We start from the raw sequence: 19701 nt of genomic DNA on the forward strand, positions 1-19701 counted from the left end.
AAGAACATCTGCAGGTGTTACAGAAAAAATAACATATAGATAGTGTACAACTTGGTAGATAGCGAGGGCGGAAAGTAGGCCACATGGAAGTAATTCCAGGGAGGCGTGGAGAAGTGTGTGCAGGGGGGGGGCATTCTCTTGAGACTGTCATGCTGGAAACCACTGATGCTCAGCTGGGGGTACGAGCAGGTGGGTGGGAACCATCGCTCAGAGACGCAGTGTGGGTGGTTATGGAGGGGTTGGGGGGATGGTCGGTGGACTGTAGAGCCGCAGAGGGAGACGGAAGGCGGACATGACCTTTGTGAATGAGGAGTCATATCAGGGTCACTGGATGATTAGGGGACTGTTTGTTCAAACTGCTCTTCCAAAGGTGGTGACTCGTCTTCACCCCCCTCCCCCCCCCCCGCCCCCACAGAGGATGACGAGGTGCTCTCCTTCATCTCCTTAAACAATATTTTGACATTCACTTCCACCCTGCAAAAGGGAGGTGACGGAAGCTTCCAAGGTTCTGTGTCTGATGAAAGGTAGGAGATATTTCCCCCCTGATTTTAGAAGATGTTTGCTTTGTCTATTTATAGGTTCTCATGGGGATGTAAAGAACATCAACGCAATGTATGTGTGTGTGTGTGTGTGTGTGTGTGTGTGTGTGTGTGTGTGTGTGTGTGTGTGTGGTGAGGGGGTGGGAGTGAGGGGTATTTTAACAAGCAAAACGGACAAAAACAACAACAACCATGTGATGGTCTAAATTTAAGCGCAATAAATGCTACACTCACTTTATTTATTGTATGTTTTCAGCATAAAAACACAAATATAAAACTGATTACTAATGACAAACAAATGGCCTCGAGTATCATCACCACCGAGATGAGATGCACTGAGAAAATATGTTCCCTGACTGCATGTCTGCTATGACATCATGATGCAAAAGATGACTCAGATACAGTGAGGAATATGTTGTTTATCGTGTGCAAACAATTATCAATTCATCAGCGTCAGAGACGTTCTGCGGCATTAGTCACTACATATGGTCCCACACCTAGCTATGATATGATACGGAAAGACTTAATAGGCCAAATGTGTCATCATCATCAGAGAGTGTGCCAAGGTATTTCAGATGAGTTTTTAGTTCTGATGAAGAATATTTCGCTTAGTTTTTCAATGCTGCATAAAAGAACGTGGATATAAGAGAATAGAGAAAGAGGAAGGAGAAAAAAAGATAGGAGCTGTTGGGAAGCAAACAGAGAGAGAAAGAAAAAGGTCAAGGAGCTCACGTTTTCTGCTGTTGCTAAGCACCTCATCATGCGGCGAGGCGCTGGTGCCACTAGTCATGTGTCACAACAAGGAATGATGGAGAAAGCCTGACTCCTTCACCTTGGGGCACGACCTTTCTGACAGCCCCGTCTGTCAATGCAGCACCAGGGTTTGATGCTGCAAGTAATGGGTCACTGGATGGAAGTGCAGTGGAGGCGATGGCGGTGCTCCATAAAGCAACTGCCACCTGTATCCAACTGAATAACCTCCTGACCTCGTCACATTTACACTCGTGGCCATATTACACCTCCTGAATGCAGGCAGGGAAAACTTTAATGACACGACATTTGGATATAAAGTCAGCACAGTTCCTATTCTTATTAATTACAGGTCGCCTCGGGGTGAATAAAGTGGAGCTTTGCTGGGAATTATCACCAGATCAGATGAATGTGGGATGATATAGTGGTGAAATACAATGTAAAAAAAAAAAGGTATTAAACCTAAAATATGTACTTCCTCTGCTGCTTCTCAAACAACACCATCACTAGCAGTGAATACAGATCCTCTGGAGTCACAATTGTAATATAAGTTGCTGCTGTCTCACTGGTGACGCTTGTACATGCGAGCTTTCTTTATCAAATATAAAGACTAACGGCAGACGACGACCAAAATATACAGAAGACACGTAGAGGAGAAGTCAAAACGTTCAGAGATGTTGTGGTTAAAGTTGATTGGCTGACTTGTCCAAAACACTAAAAAATATTACAATTTTTTTTTTCCGCAATATCGCCTGGACCTAAAGGCAGGGCTCTGTCACACTTCAATCAGTCTAAGCAAGTATTTGGGCCACCAAACATCTACTTTACTTCTGTGACAGCATACAGAACAGACACATTTAAGAAAGTGCTTTTGGTTTTGTGTGAGCTCTGATCTGCTTTAGCAGATTTAAAGGTTGAAGGTCAGCTTTGTTTGACTTTGACCTGCAACTTTAAGCCTCTCCAATTTCCAACCAATACCCCTTAACTTCATGATGGATATTCTGAAAAGCAGAGGTGTAGGAAAAATCTCAAGTATGGACGTTTTCAATTTGTGGATGCTATGTAGATGTTTTATTGAAGGCTGAGCCGTACTTCTTTTGTTCATTAATACAAACATGTTTGCATTCATATTTATCCATATATCTATCTTGGTCTATACTAGTGCAGCATTTCTTGGTGAGATACTTGTACCTGTGGGTTCTTGTATGTGTGTGAAAACAAACAACAAAGGCACCTTTTCATAAAAAAACAAAAAAAACACCGTCTACTCACTAGTAGTCAAAAGCTTCAGAGGGTTTAAGCAAGCAATACCAGGACCATGGCAACTTTTAAGTGGAACACATAATGATGCTAGTTCCACATGTAGGAAGTCTAAATCGAGCGGAGTAGGAGCAGGAGGGGTGCAGCATGCAGGGCAGTCGAACACAATATAGTTGCAAGTTTTATGAAAAGCTGTGTAATTTTCCAGGAGTGGGATGCTGCTGTTAGCCTGCTAACCAGCAGCTTATGCATGTAACCTTGCTGCAATATTTCAAGTCCTGCCTGCTTTTCCTGCCGCAGCTGCCCTACCCCGACGAGCGCAACAAAACAGGAGAGTGGAGGGAGATGTGTATCAAGAACAGCCTCCACATGCCCACACAGTTTTCACACTTCTTGTTGGTATGGTATAAGCGTTATACGCCTGTGTTTTAGTATAGCGCGTCCTGTCCTGCTCGTTTCATGTTATCATTCTAACTGTGTGTATATATATTTTAAAAAGAAGTATCGATGTACAATATTTTGGGCTTAATGCATTAAATAGCTTAAGAAATTCAAATCGATGGATGAATAGATGTTTCTCTAGTCACCTTCACAGAAACTAAAAAACAAGTTGAGCTAGCGGCAAAGTGCTCCTGCAGTAATAATTATGTCATAAGTTCAAATATTTACATTTGGCTCGCTGGGTGCTTCAGGGTGTGGGCATCACGAACCACAAATTGATATTTACAGAAACATGGATCAAGTACTTTCTGGTTTCCATGGGCTTTCTATTTTTAGGATTAAGATGAAGGTTACAGTATATTCAGCTGTCTACATGCAGAGTCATATCTATTCCGGGCGATATGCTGGAGTCATACTGTGCAGTGATTTCAAATGACCTCACACTCCTCAGGACTTTTGTACACAATGCCTTTTACATCAGCATGATGAAATTATACAGTGTGGCTTACTGCATGCTGTAATAGAATGTTAACACGAGCGGGGCTGCATTAACTCCTTATTTAGAGACTTTTAACAGGAATTTAACAGAAACTATTTTCCAATGTTAAAAGCAGTGATTGAGACTTCCAGAGAACTTCACTCTCCTCTCATAATGTTTCCTTTAAACGCAGAATGTTCACACGATAACATCGTGTCCTGGAGCGTTAAAAATTCTATGGGAAGCCGGAAGACAATTTATAAAGTCACAGTACCTGCGCCTAAGATGCAAGACACGTTTATATTCCTGGTTTTATCAAGAGAGTTTCTTGCTCATTTTCTAATTACAATACAATAGCCTGATCAAAATGGATGACACCATAATAATCATGCTTTTATTCTTCAAATTATATACAAGCTCTATGTCTGACATTTTTAGGCTGCAAATGATGAATCCATTAAACCCTAACTTGACTTTTAAACTTCCCAAAAAGTTGGGATGCTGTGTAAAATGTAAATAAAAACAGAATGCAAGGATTTGCAAATCACGGGTGCTAAACTGCCTGCAGTCCAGACCGGTCCCACATTTACAAAAACTTGAAAATATTACAAAGTCAACCCCGAACTGTTGAGCTGCTAAAATCCTATATCAGGCCAGAATGGGAGAATATTTCACTTCCAAAACTCCAGCAACTGGTCTCCGAGTGTTGTAAAAAGAAGTGAAGCAAAACAGTGGTAAACTCGCCCCTGTCCCAATTTTTTTTAACGTGCTGCTGGCATCAAAGACAAAATTAGCACATATTTTTCATAAAACAATACATTTCTGTTTCAACATTTGATATTTTGTCTATTGTCTATTTTCAATTTAACATGGGTTTACAGGACTTGCAAATAATCACATTCTGTTTTTATAAAAAATGTTACACAGCGTCCCAACTTTTTTGGAAACAGCGGTTGTAGTTGAAGAGGAAGCAGTTAATTTGCAGCTGTATGTATCAAATGCTTTCACTACAACAGGTGCTTTTTCAAGGATGGCTCACTCGCATGGACTCCTGACTAAAAACATTTCTCTTTGTGCATCTGTGAGAGTTAGCCCCAAACATGATTTGCTTACACGCTAGTACACAGGTGTCCTTTGAATTTCTGTCTGTGCTGTACTTTCTTCGTGACAGCCTGAAATACAAGTAAGATGAAAGCATGTTATTATTAACAAGAGCAGCTTCATCCAAACTCCGTTTAACTTTCTCATTGTGGGACATTTTCTCAGAAGGCTCAAAGCTGCAGAGTGCCAGATGTTAAAGCACCTGGCGGTAATCACGGCAGCATTCTTAAATCTATAGAGCTGGTGAACAGGACCAAATTCTGGACCTCCTGCAATGTCACTCAATTCATTTCTAACAATTACAGACTTCAATAGATACATCTTAGCTATACTGAGTCTCAGCGTCCTTTCATACCATGGCTAATGGATAAAAGTTTATAAAATGACATGAATCAGCAAAGAGAAGTTTCTTAGGACACATTGTGTCTTTTTAGAACAATACGAGAAATTCCTAATCCCTCATCTCCATCTGTTTTTTTAGTTTCTAAACAGACAGGGACATGGACAAATACTTTAACTGTGCACCCTACCTACTGACACAAGAACGTTTGGTATGCACCTCGGATAGCACTGTAACGATATGAAAACAAAAAGTTTATTTCATGCTTTTTTTTGTCACTTAACAATGAATTCCTAATATATTAATCATTCATCCTTTTTAGTTTATTACAAAATATTAATTTAAAAATATATAGAAATAACTATTACAGCCAGCTAGTAAGAATGAGCATTGCATAGCCTTTATAGAGACTTTTATGTGCCTTTATGGAAAAAGTCCCATGTCTCCTCAGTCTGACATCAGGGCGAGGATTGATGTAACACTTATGTTAATAACCCACAACCCACCGGCCCACGGTATCCTTCTCTTTTGCAACTGCATTCCGCTTCTTGCAACAGAGGAGTTTCAGTTTGCTGTGTCAGCATACTCAGGAGACACAATGCTCTCCTGCCATCAATTTGGACTCAAAGTCATCAAAGAGTTTTTGCAATTGTTTGATAATATTACTGATTGGAAAGAAGCTATTTGAAATATACATTATTTGATAAATCATACAAAGACAAAATATTACAAAAAGCTAAAATAATGTCCTGAGAATTAAAACACAATGTTTTAACACATTCTGCACTTCATATTTCTGTTTTAAACCTTTTTATGCCTGACATTTAAATTCATCTTCAAGAGCATACCAAGCTATAACACATCCACCGTTTAAAAGCCACATAATTGTTTATCTGCATGGAAGCATTGGCTGGCCTTTTCAGATTTCAGTCGTACACTACATTAGTGAAGCCCAAACTGGCAATTACTTGACAATGTCTTTTGGGCAACTTGCTTTCCTACTAAATGCCATGTCTCAGTGCTATACAGATATGCCATCAGTCAGCAACAAGGCTTTCAAAATGCATGATGAATGCCTCTTGATATGACTCGGTTTACCCTGAGTTTATTCAAAATACAGATCAAAATTAGTTTTGCATTGCCAGAAGTGGAAGTAAGAAATGTAAATTACAAATGACATATCGACATACGCAATATGCTCATGTCAAAGAGAGTCCAATGATAGTGCAGTGAGCATACAGTCTCTGGATAAAAGGGTCTTGGCTTCAAGACTAACCACAAGTATTTGGAAAAAAGAGGTTTAAATCCTCTCAAGCAAAACTGATGAGTTCGACTGTACCGTGTTTATCTAAGAGGAGATTGATGTGGTCCTTTATAAAGGAAATAAAAATGTTCTACCCATTTCTATAAACCCTAAATTACTGCAATTATGAGTGGAATGTCTTTAATTTTCACACACAATTAAATTTTTGTATTCATTTTTAAGTATCAGAAACTGCTTCAATAAAACAACTAACATTTGCTAAACATCAGGGACAAAATCATTTCTTTTCACTGAGTGACCACAGTAATGAGCAAACAGGAGGTGGATTCTACTTTTTTTTGGTTTAGTACCAGTAGAGGCTGAACAAAAGGAGAGATGAGACTGAAAAGGCAGAGCTGAGGCAAAGGAGCAGCACACTCTAAGCATTATGGGAGTAACCTGCAATTATTTTATAGCTCTTAAGATTCCTGAGCTCTTAGTCAGTGTTTACCGTGCAAGGGCACGGCACGGCCACAAATTACAACCACTTGCTTTGGCACCAAATGCTCAACAGTCACGCACAGGCCCGAGCCTTCTTTCAAAGTAGCAGACAGGCTCAGAAAAAAAAAAAGGTAATGGAGGGAAGGTGGCCATTATGTAATATTATATTGTTGTTTTTTCCTTTTGTCATGGGATGACCGAAATTGGTGACACCATAGTCTTTTCAAGCTGCCAAATCTGGAAGAAAAAAATAAATCACTCGATTCACTAAACATACTGAAAACAAAGATTTTGCCGTGTGCGGAAATAAACTAGCCTGGTGTGAACCCGACCCAATTTCACAGCGTGAATATGGGTCTTGTCACCCACGACTGTTTGCAGTTGTTCCTTCCTACTGGGCGTAGACCTCGGGTAAATTTGAACCAATCAGCATTCACTGAAACCGGACGACACTCTGCCACCCTTTTACACAAAAGCGTTTTTTTCCTGAGTACAGCATATTTTTGAATTGTGCTGAACGCTGACTATTATGGATTTTTCCCAATCAGCGAGAATTAAAAAATATTGACACTGTGCTCGTCACTGTCACCAGCCATCCAATCACAGTGAAGTAGGGGCGGGACAAACATGAACTGATTGGTCCGACTTTCAATGCTAATACGAGATACCAGACTGTATTCACAATGAAGAAAACTGAGGCTGTGAGCAGCGGTCGGCGCAGCCAGCCAAGTAAAAACAACACAACCAGCAGGTCAAACCAACAGATAAGGAAGAAAGACTCTGAGTGCAGCAGACACAATTGCCATTTCATTTTTATACTTTGGTCATGAACCACCAGATGACATGCTGATCAGTACAGAAAGACAGCCTGATCACATGTAATATTCAACTGGATCTTTGCTGATGGGTGCTGTCTTGACCCTTAATACTGTTCCAGCCACGTTTACATGTTCATATACTGACAGTCACATGTGTATTAGTGTTCATGAATGTACGTGTGCGTGCGTGCGTGTGCGTCCATAGATCCGTTTTCCAGGTCTGTGCAGGGAATTGTGAAAGACTCATCATGTGACGCAGAGGGCTATCTTCAGCCACGACTTCTCCAAAAAGCTCAACTGCCACGCAGATGGGGACGAGCACAAAACCGCAACAACGAAAGCCTCATGAGTGGTTGAGAAAGGAGCGACGATTATGTGGCAACCAGAGAGGTAAGGTGCTGATCTCTTGGAAAGCTGTGGTAGCCACCGTATGCTCAAAAAAAAGAAGAAAAAAAAAGGGACAAAAACAAAGGTGCGAATTCGGACAAAACAAAGACGCATGCATTGGATGGCGTCCTGGCATACCCGAAAAGGTGCTTCGTCGCCAGTGGTGATTCAGTGGTGTAGGCCGTCACATAAGTGGCTTTGCGTCACTCTCGAGCTCTCTTAATCCAGGCTTTCTGAGGAGGAGGTGTTCAGTTAGTGTTTTTTAAAGGAGTAGTCAGGTGCTCCGATTGATAAGACCCCGAGAAGCATGGCACTATAAATGCAACTCTGGAGGATTAAAACTGATTTCTTACAGTTTCCCATATTTTAATGTGTACATGCAATGTTCAGGTTCAGGTAAAAAGTGTCGCTGAATTTCTCTAGAAAATTTAAAACACTTAATGCAACTTAATGTTTGTGTTCAAGGCAGACATCGAAGCATTGGTGGAAATCCTCGATTGTCATTTGATTATGTGGAAAGACCAGACTTCACAGATCAGGGACATTGTCTGTCTTGGGGAAGAGACGTGATTGACAGCTATGACATGTATTGTTAAAGAATAAACCTGCTTTGTGAATGCAAACATGAAAAACAGTGGAAAAAAAACCTAAAATATACAAATACCCTATCCGTGGATGAATTAAGAGAACCTATTGATTGACATAAAATTGATCTGCGACAATTTAGTAAATTGATTGTTAACATCTTTAAACAAAGTCGGCAAATAGGGCTTTAGCTCCTCAAATTTGAGGATTTTCTTTTGCGTTTTTTTATGTTCTTTTTTTTTTCCATTCTGAATGTAATATGTTTGAATTTTGGACTGTTGGTGGAGCATGATTATTATTTGAAGATGTCACACGGGTATGGGAAATTGTGGCAGGTACTTTTCAATATTTTCTGACATTTTACAAACAAAATGAACAATCGATTTATCAAAAAGAAAGATTATGTGAAAAAAAACATTATTTGTAGCTCAGGCTCATACCACGTCTGGCTTCAGCCTTCACTGTGATTATAGTCTGGAAATTGCATTATTATTTGCTCAGCCACTCTGAAGGGCGAACTAATCGGGGACCAAAAAACTTTCAAATTTGTTTGGCAGATTATTCAGCTATTTTTCTTATTGGAGCTCAAATGCCTGCTATCTTAATTGCATGTCATCTAAATATTTCACACCTGACATCATTTCAATTCTGTTTTGCACATAAATTCAAACACAAACAGAGCGTACGAACAATACATGTACATGCACATACTGTTTGTATTTCACAGTAGGTGAGTGAAATTACTTCTTTTCCTTTGAGATGTTACTGCAGGAAATTTGCCCACTGTGCTTCACATAGGCTACAGCATAATAATACAATAAAAGAACGATTCTCCAATTTCATCATTATGTTATGAGATCCACCAATCTTAAAGGTGGAACATGTTGTTTTTAATTTCATTAATTTGTCAGGCTTTCTGTAAACTGGATAAGAGTTGTATGACATCCATCCACATTGATGTTCAACCGCAAATGATCTGCAGACTACTCAGATAAAGGCTTTATCATTTGCTGTAAATGGGTTTATTACTTGGAAATGACTGACTCCTGTTAACTTTCTTGATCTATTTTAAAACCTTACTTCGCTACTAAAGAAACACAAAAAGGCGAAGAGTGGGCTGGTAAAATCAATTGGTTTGAATAAACAACACCTACTTAATCAGCACCCTGATTTAATCAACCACTGACCTCATGCTAGCAGTAATGCTTCTGATTTGATTTCTTCATAATCCATTTAACACTCAAACAGTAAAAAAAAAAGAAAAAAACCCTCTTCAACGATCTATAGGTTGGAGGGTGGTTTTCTTTCTTTAGAAGTGGAGTCAAAAGTGGAATTATGCAGAGAAAAAGAGGCAGCAGCTTTGACTGGAGGTTAATTATTCATATGACCTTTTAAACTCTACTGCTGCACATGAGTAATGGATATAACAAGGGTGAAGAAAACTGATAACACATGATGAAAAAAAAACCACTATATTGTCGCCAAAGTATGTGTTTAGGTGATAAATAGTTATTGTGAAACAAAAGTTTTGCCTTTAAGTTATTGTGTAGGGTACAGTTTAAGACTAAGTTAATACTGAATCAATTTAAGTCATTGTTTCAGGGCCATTAGGTGAGAGCGAGTCATTGTTTTTGCGTGACATTTCCAATTTCTGAATCTGACAAGAACCACAATTTCACTTCTGATTTGAAGTCCCCCTCCACTTAAAAAGGTGTTTTGGTTGGTCTTCGTACATGTTGAAGCTCTGAAGCGATGCACGCGCTCAGTTTGAATATGCTGGGTGGAAACTCTGATTTGTCTTAGCTATTCACCCTTGACATTGATTACATTTTCCTTGAGGAACAGGAATATATTTATCACATGCCTAAGTTTGTGTTTGTAATAATGTGTATCAATAAATGTTGATCACAGCACAAAATTTAACAATTCTGGAAAAAGATGTGTACAACTATGAAAATTAATATTTAGTTAACATGTGGCTTACAAAGTGGCTATAAGAAAGAAACAGGAAAACCCTGACCCGTCAGATTTGGATCAGTAGGTAGAGACAGTTGAGGGGAACCTATCGGATGGAAAATCATTTTAAGAGTGGAAGACATTAGTCAAAATGAAGAAAGATACACAGGAAACTCATAACGACAATGAACTGTGAGACATACACAGTATGTGTATATATGTTTATATATGCATGTCTATATATTCTATAAAAAAAAAAAAAAAAAAAAAAAAAAGATATGATTTGTAGATGTCCTTGAGTTCACATTTGTTTTAAGGTGGCATAGTGGTGCAGTGGTTTGCAATATCAGAGCATAGCAAGAGGGTTGAAAGCCACTGGTCGGCTGGGGTCGCCCCCTGTGGAGTCTACATGTTATCCCTTTGCCTTCATGGGTTTTCTGCGTGTGCTCCAGCTTCCACCCACAGTCCAAAGACATGTGTGCTAGATTGACTGATAAATCTAAATTGGTCGCATGTGAACATAAGCATGAATAGTTGTCTGTCTTTCTGCGTTGGCTCTGTGATGTACTGGTAACTTGTCCAGGTTGTACCCTGCCTTTGCCCACAGTCAGCTGGGATAGAGTCCAACCCCCTGTTATGCTGCACAGCATAAAGCAGGGATAGGTAATGAATGGATATGTTTGTTTATATTTTGCAATCACAAGAACTGGTCAGAAAGATCACAATTATATATTTTAAATAGATGTTTTAAGTTTGTTTAAGCTTATTTGTGAACAGTGATATTGTCGCCAATCATTCTACCTACTGTTAAAGCGATTTTAAAACGAGCCATTGTGAGAAAAGTCCCAGGTGTAAGCACGACAAAACAGTCTGCTCGTTGCCATGTAGCAGGACAATGGTGAGGACTCTTATGCAAAGAGTCCTTTGCACAGACGTACTTGCTCTCCACTCCACTGCCGACCCTGACAATACCTTCAATCTGTCCTCAGCTCCTCCACTGTGCCCCTGGGGCCGATGCTGTGCCCTCACCCTCCTGCTATTGAAGTAGAAGACAGTGCCATTGTTAAACACAGCCCTGAGGAGCATCAGGAATATGGTAGGATCATTAGGAGGAAATGTTCATGTCCTCCCTCCCCCCCCCTTCGCCCCCCCCCCCGTCCCCCCCACACCCTCATTCCCCTCTGTAAAGTGTTTACTGAAGCTGATTTGTTGCACTTTAAAATAGCATTCAGATAGGAGGAGGAACTATTGTTAAAATGACAAAAGTCAAGTCTGACACAGTCTCCACTTTGCTGGAAATGATGTCTAGTTACAATCCAGATTTAACATTGCAAACAGCCTCAAAGAAAGTGGCAATATGTAAAGTTTTGTATGATTTGCGTAATCACTTTTTATTTCTGGAAATCTAACATTTGCTCGAGGATAATCCAACTGTTGATATTTGGAAGAAAGACTAAAAAACAGGAAAGGAAATGAAAAGGAACTACAGAAATAATCAAGTCAGTGACGCTGGTTCAACAAATGAGAAGACAGAACGAGAGCCCACGGCTCTGCTTCACCCCGACCCTCCCCTGTCAGTTGCTGCCTGTGGAGCTTCGAAGGTTAAAGTGTGTGTGTGTGTGTGTGTGTGTGTGTGTGTGTGTGTGTGTGTGTATGTGCGTATGTGCGTATGTGTGTTTGTGGTGGGGGGCAGGGGTATGAGGACGAAAAATAATTAGAGTACAAATAATTAGATGCCAGTTGAAGCAAGCACAGCTTGTACAGACAAAACGAGGATACGGGGACGCTCAGGGCTCAATGCAACCCCACCTCAGGTCAGTTTTGCAGGAAGTAAACTCGGGGAGGGGAGTGCTGGTTGCTTTGCATTGAGAAGGCCGGGGACAAAAAAAGGTCCAGAGTGTACAAATACAAATTTGGCCTCAAAGTAGTAGTGCAACATTTTGGGAAACATGCTTATTCCCCTTGATAAGGTTGTTACCACGCTTATATTTGTCTACTGCTCACAGCTGGTCAGTTTAGCATAAATACTGGAAGCAAGTGGAGGTATCTTACACACTCGGAAACACTATGTATTCCTGCCTGGTATGTACTACACGCGTTTAAACAATTTAAGGTGCTGGAACATTGTAGGCTGCCAGCCAAGAATACCTAGCTGCAGACATGGAGGCAGACCTCCCTCCTTTATTACCGTAATAAGATAGTGATAGTAGGACATAACTCAATCTCATATCAATTGTGAGATTTAAAATGACGTTAAAAAATAAAAACAATGTGTGGAGTTGATTGGGCAGCATCGTAAAACATGTTAAATTGTACGCAGGCACTGACTTTTGTGCATTGCTGGATAGACCGGGCAGCTGGCATCTCATATTTTTATGTAATAAAGTGAAGAAGCTGCGTGCTGGTCTATTTCCTGGCTGAAAGCAGAATTGTACCTTCTGTGCTTTAAATATGTATTGGTCGACCGATAAGCTGACACTGATGCATCTGAAATGAGGTAACATCTCATGTTCATGTCAGTGGTCCGGCTGTAGTATGAAATGGCAGTGATTTTATCAGGAGGTCTGATATAACTGTGCATTGAAGTGATCTTTTAATGCACACATAGCAGATATCTGTTAATTCACAAGACTTGTGTCAACTGAAACAACCTTTTAGATCAATGACAGCTGCTGGAGGACCCCGACCACACATCCATCTCTCTCTCTCTCTCTCTCTCTCTCTCTCTCTCTCTCTCTCTCTCTCTCTCTCACACACACACACACACACACACACACACACACACACACACACTGCAGTCACTTTGGAGCTGGTGACATGGGTCAGTGCTTGTGGGGAAAACAAAGCTCAAGTGAAGCGAGAGCAGAGGGCTCAGTCACGAATGTGGCGTCACTCCACACTGATCAGTGTGGACAGTTGGAGGCAAGCCGCCGTTGCACATATATGTAGTCTATAAGCAAAGATGGACAGACAGACAGCAAAAGGAGCATCATTTAAAGAAAAGGTCACGGCTCCAATTAGAGGAAAAATATGCTCGGTTATAAAAACAGACGTGTTTAGTTGTAACACATTGTACTGTAACCAGGCTACAAAACCGAACCAATTATGCTATGCAGTGACAGGTCGAAAGGCCCCGCGCTTAATTAAAGGGTGTGAATAAAGGCATCTTCAAATGGGTGACAAGCAAGAGGTCAAGGTAAGATCAAAGAATGAGACACTCAAACATTGTCCAAGACGACCACATGGCCTTTTAAAGGGAAAGAAAACTGCCAACATCCATCCGTGTGCCTTTCACTTTCCTTCATCTGCGCTCTCAGTGTCCTTCCCACACTTTCATTTTGACTGTGACTGGCTGCCCCCTTTAAAATAATGAAAGAAATAAATAAACCAGCATTCCTCCCCTCTCCCCGAGGCTGGCCAGTCCATGCAGGAAGGTAAACATGTCCACTGTGGTGAGCTCAGACCACGCGGATGCCTCGCTCCAGGTAACAGTCGTCCTCCACAGCTCTGTGCCCACCAGCAACATCTCGGCATTCACTAGCAGTGCAGACTAGCCCATGTCTGAACAGATTTCCGCTTCACTGCCAAACCCTCCCTCCTCAAGCAAGGACATCCGTGGATTTGACGGAGAGGTTGATTCAAATCAAGGTCAACAGTCTGACCTCTACCTACAGCACCTGGCTGATGGCTTATATTGTGTCTGAAAAGCATCACCTTTTTGACTTTTGAAGTGCTGACTTTTTTTTTTTTTTTTTAAAGCCCTCCTATTAAATAGGTTCTAACTCATCTTGAAGGCTTAGTGGGTGTTGAGATCAAAACAGCCCTGTGTGAAAAGAATGCAAAAGGGACTGAGTTGGTGAGGGCAAGTTGCTTCAGGGGGACAATGAAACACAGCATCTATCGAGGAAGTCCAGTTTTTGCAACAGGTACATGGCTCTGAATGCTTAACACTGCAAAGTGAGTCAGCACACAGTGGCAAGCACCGTATCTGAGACTGTGAGAAATACCAGATCAACAGCAGAAATCATTCTGCAGGTTACAAAGCAAGTTATCAATAGCCAGGGCAGTGACTGGCTAGATAATGTGGCATTGCAAAAACTGAGCTAGGTTTAATTTTTGAGACCTTCCTTTTTGGCTAGAACCCAAATCTATCAAACAAATCTATCAAACTTAGTAGAACGTATCAATCCATTATTCATGTGATGAACTTCATCTTTGGTTACTCTGCAATGGGCACTTGTGTGAACTTGAGGGTAATTGACTTCATGCATTACTATAAAAAAAAAAGTTAGAACTGGTTAGTTAAAAGCAACTGCAAAAATGGCAAAGCCAAGTGAAGTGAGCTCAAAGAAAAGGTCAAGCATCATTCATTTGCACATAAAAAGCCTTCATTTGTCAGATCAGCGATACATGCTCATCCTCCACATTTGGATCAAAAAGTTCAAAAGTTCAAAATGCACAGGGACACCCAGAAGGAGAGAAGCAGATTGGACCTTGCAATTATGAATAATATTCATTAAAGCACTCACAAATCAGCACCAAGAGTCATTTCAGAGATCAGAGGATACATATTTTTTGACAAACCTTTGGAGATGTGTTATTTTCAGATGAAACCAAATTCATCCCAAAGGTAAAGGAAGAACTCTAACCAGACTGCACTGAGGGTACGGTAAAGCATGGAGGTGTGAATGTTGGAGTCTAAAACTGTTTTTCCTACAGTGTTGTAAGTGAACATAAATCTATTAATGGAATTGTGAATAAAGTAATTTTGGATGCAAACTTCCTGAAACATCAGCCAAAACAATTATTCAAGCAGCATGTTGCTGCCCTACGAAAGACAAGGAGAAAATCAGGATGGTCCTCCCAGAGTCCCAACCTCAATCCAGTAGGTGCTCTAATGTCCGCTCCTCGATGCTCTGCTGTGGATGAATGGAGATCTTTGCTGTCTGAAACATGGAGGAAACCTTCAGCAGGTTTTATCCTTTGTGATTAAAGCGCCCTCTCTTTAAGAGAAATGTCATTTTTGTTGACATTTTTACAAGTAACGCAATGAAATGCAAACATTTTTAAGATTGACTTAAGTGTCCAACACCTCTTATGGACACTTGTAATAATCCATGAATCAACTGAATCACTTTGAAAGCAGAAATGGTGAAAAAAAAAAATATCCAAAAACATTCTCTGGTTCCCGCTTGTCACATGAGATGACTTGTTGCTTTTCATTGTTATTTTAAACGGTAGCTCTTCAGATTTTAGACTCCTGGTGTGACAAAAGGAAAGACATCTGAATATTTCCCTCTCGGCTGCGGGAAGACGTATTTTGTCACTGGATGCAGACCGACAGCACAGATAAAAAAACAGCCGGATCTGGAAATCAAAAACAAACTGACTGTCGAGCATTTTCTTAATCATACTACTATGTCAGGTGTCTGCAGCCTTTGAGGGCACTACTTCCACTTCAGCATACATCCAGCTTAACCAACTGAAATAGAATAATTCTCCCTTGGTTTCATCATTGACCCTCAAGCTAAGGATGACTGGTAAGGCAATGGATGTGTGTAGCATATATATGCAAAGAAATGTGTAGAAATCATCTTTAATTTCACAAACTTGTGGTTCCAATGCTTCTTTATATAGGGAGTCTACAGTATCGGCTATATTTGTCTGCTCAGTCAGAAACTACTGTAGGAATGAATTCATTGCACTTCAATAGCTCTAGAAACAGTATGGAATTACTCGCACTGCAGAAATGCGCAATGCATGAAAAAAAACACAGTGACAGAACTAATTGCACAACAACTGTCAAACTGAGAATTCAGGTCATCGGTTTAGCGCACAGTACATTGATGTTCTTCGAGTCCAGCCCATGTGCTGCATTATCCTGTTCCTCTGTAATGCGTAGGTGGACAAGGTGTGGGCTGATGTTCATTACTTTCCTCTCTGCGAGTCGATACTCTTTCCTTAGTCTTCAAGCGCTCCCTTGGTGATACTATGTATACCCCAGCTGCCAAATACAGCATAATACTGTGAGTGCATGTGCGTGTGTGCACATACGAAGCAAAGCAAATGATATGATTAGGGTGACAGCAATGTTCATCCACATCCAAGATTTCGTCTATAATAAAATCACCAAATATTACAGAGAGCTCTTTGACAATATTGTTTCACTGGCGACACGGCTCCCACCACTCAGTGGAAAAACTTGAAAAAAAAATGTCACCAATAGTGCTCATTTCAGGGCTGAGTCTAGAAACTTTCCTGCCTGAGGACACTCAGGGGAGAAATGATATTAAAGAAATTCAATAAAAATTCCACCATGACTGGCTATGTGGATGTGAAATATGACTTTAGGCTTTGGATGAGTCCACTCGAAGCCTGCAAAGAGAGACGAGTGTAAGGGCTCCAGGTCTGACAGACAGTGGGGACAAAAGGCTGACGATGGCTGCTGTTTCCCTTATGTTTACCATCATTTCCCCTCACAAACAGAGGCCAGGCTGGAAAAGGCCAAAAAGCCACAGCCTCCAGCATGCAGGCTGCTATAGGACGGGGTGTGTGTGTGTGTGTGTGTGTGTGTGTGTGTGTGTGTGTGACAGAGAGTGAAAAGAGAACTGGAGATGAGTGAGAGAGTGAGGGAGGGGTAAAGGCAATCACTGATCGCCTAGGACAGAGAGAGAGAGAGAGAGAGAAAGAGAGAGAGACACAGAGAGAGAATGTGTGTGTGTGTGTGTGTGTGTGTGTGTGTGTGTGTGTGTGTGTGTGTGTGTGTGTGTGTGTGTGTGCGTGCGTGCGTGCATGCGTGCGTGTGTATGCTCAGGCTAAGCTGCCTCCAGACACCACGCGGCTCAGAGCAGATCGACAGTGACGGCTTGCTGATTAGTCAACTCACAGCCCCCAAGACTGGAGTCTGCCTGCGTGCGTGCACACACACACACACACACACACACACACACACACACACACACACACACACACACACACACACACACACACAGACACACAGCTACGTTGCAGTTCATTTAAATAAATCCTACTGTTATCCCAGCACATATTAAAAACACACGGACACACATACATGTAAACATATAAACACTCATGACCTCATAATATCGGAAGGAAGCTCATTTCATGGCTACTCTGCTGTGCATTGAGTCTGCAGCACTATCTGCAGGTCTGAATTGCTGATATTGGATGTGTGACTATGGGGCTGGTGTTTCATTACCTTTAGGAGATAGATAGGGATGTTGCTGAAGTCCACGGGGAGTTTGAGAAGGAAACGAGCTGAAAACTCTCCCGTCTGGAGAAATTAGACACAGAAGTAAAGAACTTCAGAACGTGTACAAAATACAGGACATTTTAGAAACAAAAGACTTGATGATGATGTACGAGGCTGCTTCCAAAAGTTCCTGTTGCATGGTTGATGTGCACAGAGAAGGAAAGAAACTAACTTTTGCGTGTAAGTATTCAAGTAACGTTGCTTGATCAACGTCAGCACATAATTTAGACACGTTTTTGTGACTACTGGTGCGTTCACATTTGTAATTAACTTGCAATACGTACATAGGAAGGTTATTGCTGCTCTGTGCACATCACTGTGCCGTGCAACTTTGAAAGATGGGCTTCAGACCAAATCATGATCATGAGCCATATTTTAAATGCACACCTGAGACTTGATACCAACACCAAAACGATAAGTTTAGAATTTACGTGTGATTCAACTCTTTTTTTTTTTTCTTTTGAAAGATTATCCCAAACTGCTCAACACGTCACATTTGATAAGAAATTTTGCCAAAATGAAATGCATATTGTAACGTTTGAAATGTTTCTAGAGTTTCGTATATAGTGGAATGTCTTATCAAATAATATGTAAACAAGACGAAGAATATGACCAAATGTTTGACACTTTTGAGACTTGATCTCACGCAGTATCCTAAAACATTAAGGTTGGACAACCAGCTCTGTATGGCAGGCTACATGAATAACACGTTTCCTTTGGGTATTTTGTAATTGTAAAGTAAACGTAGTTGTAAAGTCCCTGAACAGGTCCTTACCCAGGTGTTCTTGCGTCCGGCATAAATCTCCATGTTGCGGCCGTAGTTGGGATCTTCCAGCAGGCTGTCGTACTCAAACAGCAGTCGGGAGCTCTCCCGTAGACGCTGGCACTGGTAGTGATGGTACTGCTGGATGAGCTCCTTCACCAGCTGCAGCAAACATTCGGGGTTCCCGGCATCCCAGTGGACCAGGTGCTGAGGTGGACAACAGGAATAAGGCATAAGGACAGACAGAAGACATGCCATGGTTTGTTTGAAGGTTCAACCTGTTAGCATGCAAGATCCAAACAATATTATACAGTTTTGAACTGAGAGGATTAGCTGCCTCTTATGGTATCTACGCCACTCTAAACTGATTTGGGAAACAAATAAGGCCTTCACGGGTAACTCAGCTAAAACCTTTGAGTTCTCATATTTCTCTAAATGAAGAAAAAATATATATGGAGCGAGTGGAAGTCTGACCTTGGAGCCTAAGTGCATCAATAGGGGGTGGGTGGGTGGGTGGGGGGGGGGGGGTGTTGCATTAAACACTGCCGAACTAACTGAAATAATGTGTTCAGATGAGGAAAATGTGATAAACTAATTAAAAGTAGTGGTACAGATGGCATAAAATAGTACTATTAGCATGAAGTGGGTTGGAGCTAATCCAAAAGTGCCAAAAACCTGCAGTTCCACGAATGGCCACTTGAGGCTGCCTCGAAAAGTGAGTCATTCCCCAAAGACCCCCCGTGTTAAAATGCCCACCTTTACAGCAGAAATAAACATGTTTACAGTCTGGTACGAAAAATGGTTTTGGTCCATATTACTAGTTTCCCCATTCATGACAATTGTATAAAGGAGGGGGAGGGGGGTTATATAACTTATCCATTTAAACTTTAATAAAGCTTTAAGATACGCGTAATTAAGGTTAGGGCTGCTTTGAGTGACAGGTGGGTACCATCACAGTTGACCAGCTGCCTGCATGTGTCAGCCAGAGCCATACAGCAAAAGAGCCTCCACGGCATTGGTTTCAACAATCAGGCTTCATTCGACCTGCCTCAGCTTCACCAACACACCACCTCCACGCCCAGTTTTGATTTTAGCCGGGAGAAAGGCGGAGTCCGGCACTGCCAAGATGGCGACGGTCAGAGCCGCCTACACTGAGCTTCAAAAACCATTCTTTAGGACACCTATGTGTGACATCACGGAAACTCTACCATCTATTATTAGTAGCAGTTGGGAAGAATGTAGTAATGGAAAAAAACATTTGTCCTA

General features: G+C 41.2%; 1 protein-coding gene across 1 annotated transcript in view; it reads right to left on the minus strand.

Annotated features, from left to right (window-relative positions):
* The window catches only part of babam2 (BRISC and BRCA1 A complex member 2), a 78171-nt gene that overhangs the window by 38116 nt on the left and 20354 nt on the right, over positions 1–19701 (minus strand). The window contains exons 5-6 of the mRNA XM_069160938.1: positions 18448–18642; positions 17619–17693 (exon numbers count right to left, since the gene is read on the minus strand). Coding sequence (XP_069017039.1) covers positions 17619–17693; positions 18448–18642 — 270 coding nt within the window. The remainder of the gene's footprint in view (positions 1–17618; positions 17694–18447; positions 18643–19701) is intronic.

This window comes from Embiotoca jacksoni, unplaced genomic scaffold (genome assembly GCF_022577435.1).
Source record: "Embiotoca jacksoni isolate LCO1_2020_lvr unplaced genomic scaffold, fEmbJac1.0.p SCAF_27, whole genome shotgun sequence".
NCBI lineage: Eukaryota > Metazoa > Chordata > Actinopteri > Embiotocidae > Embiotoca > Embiotoca jacksoni.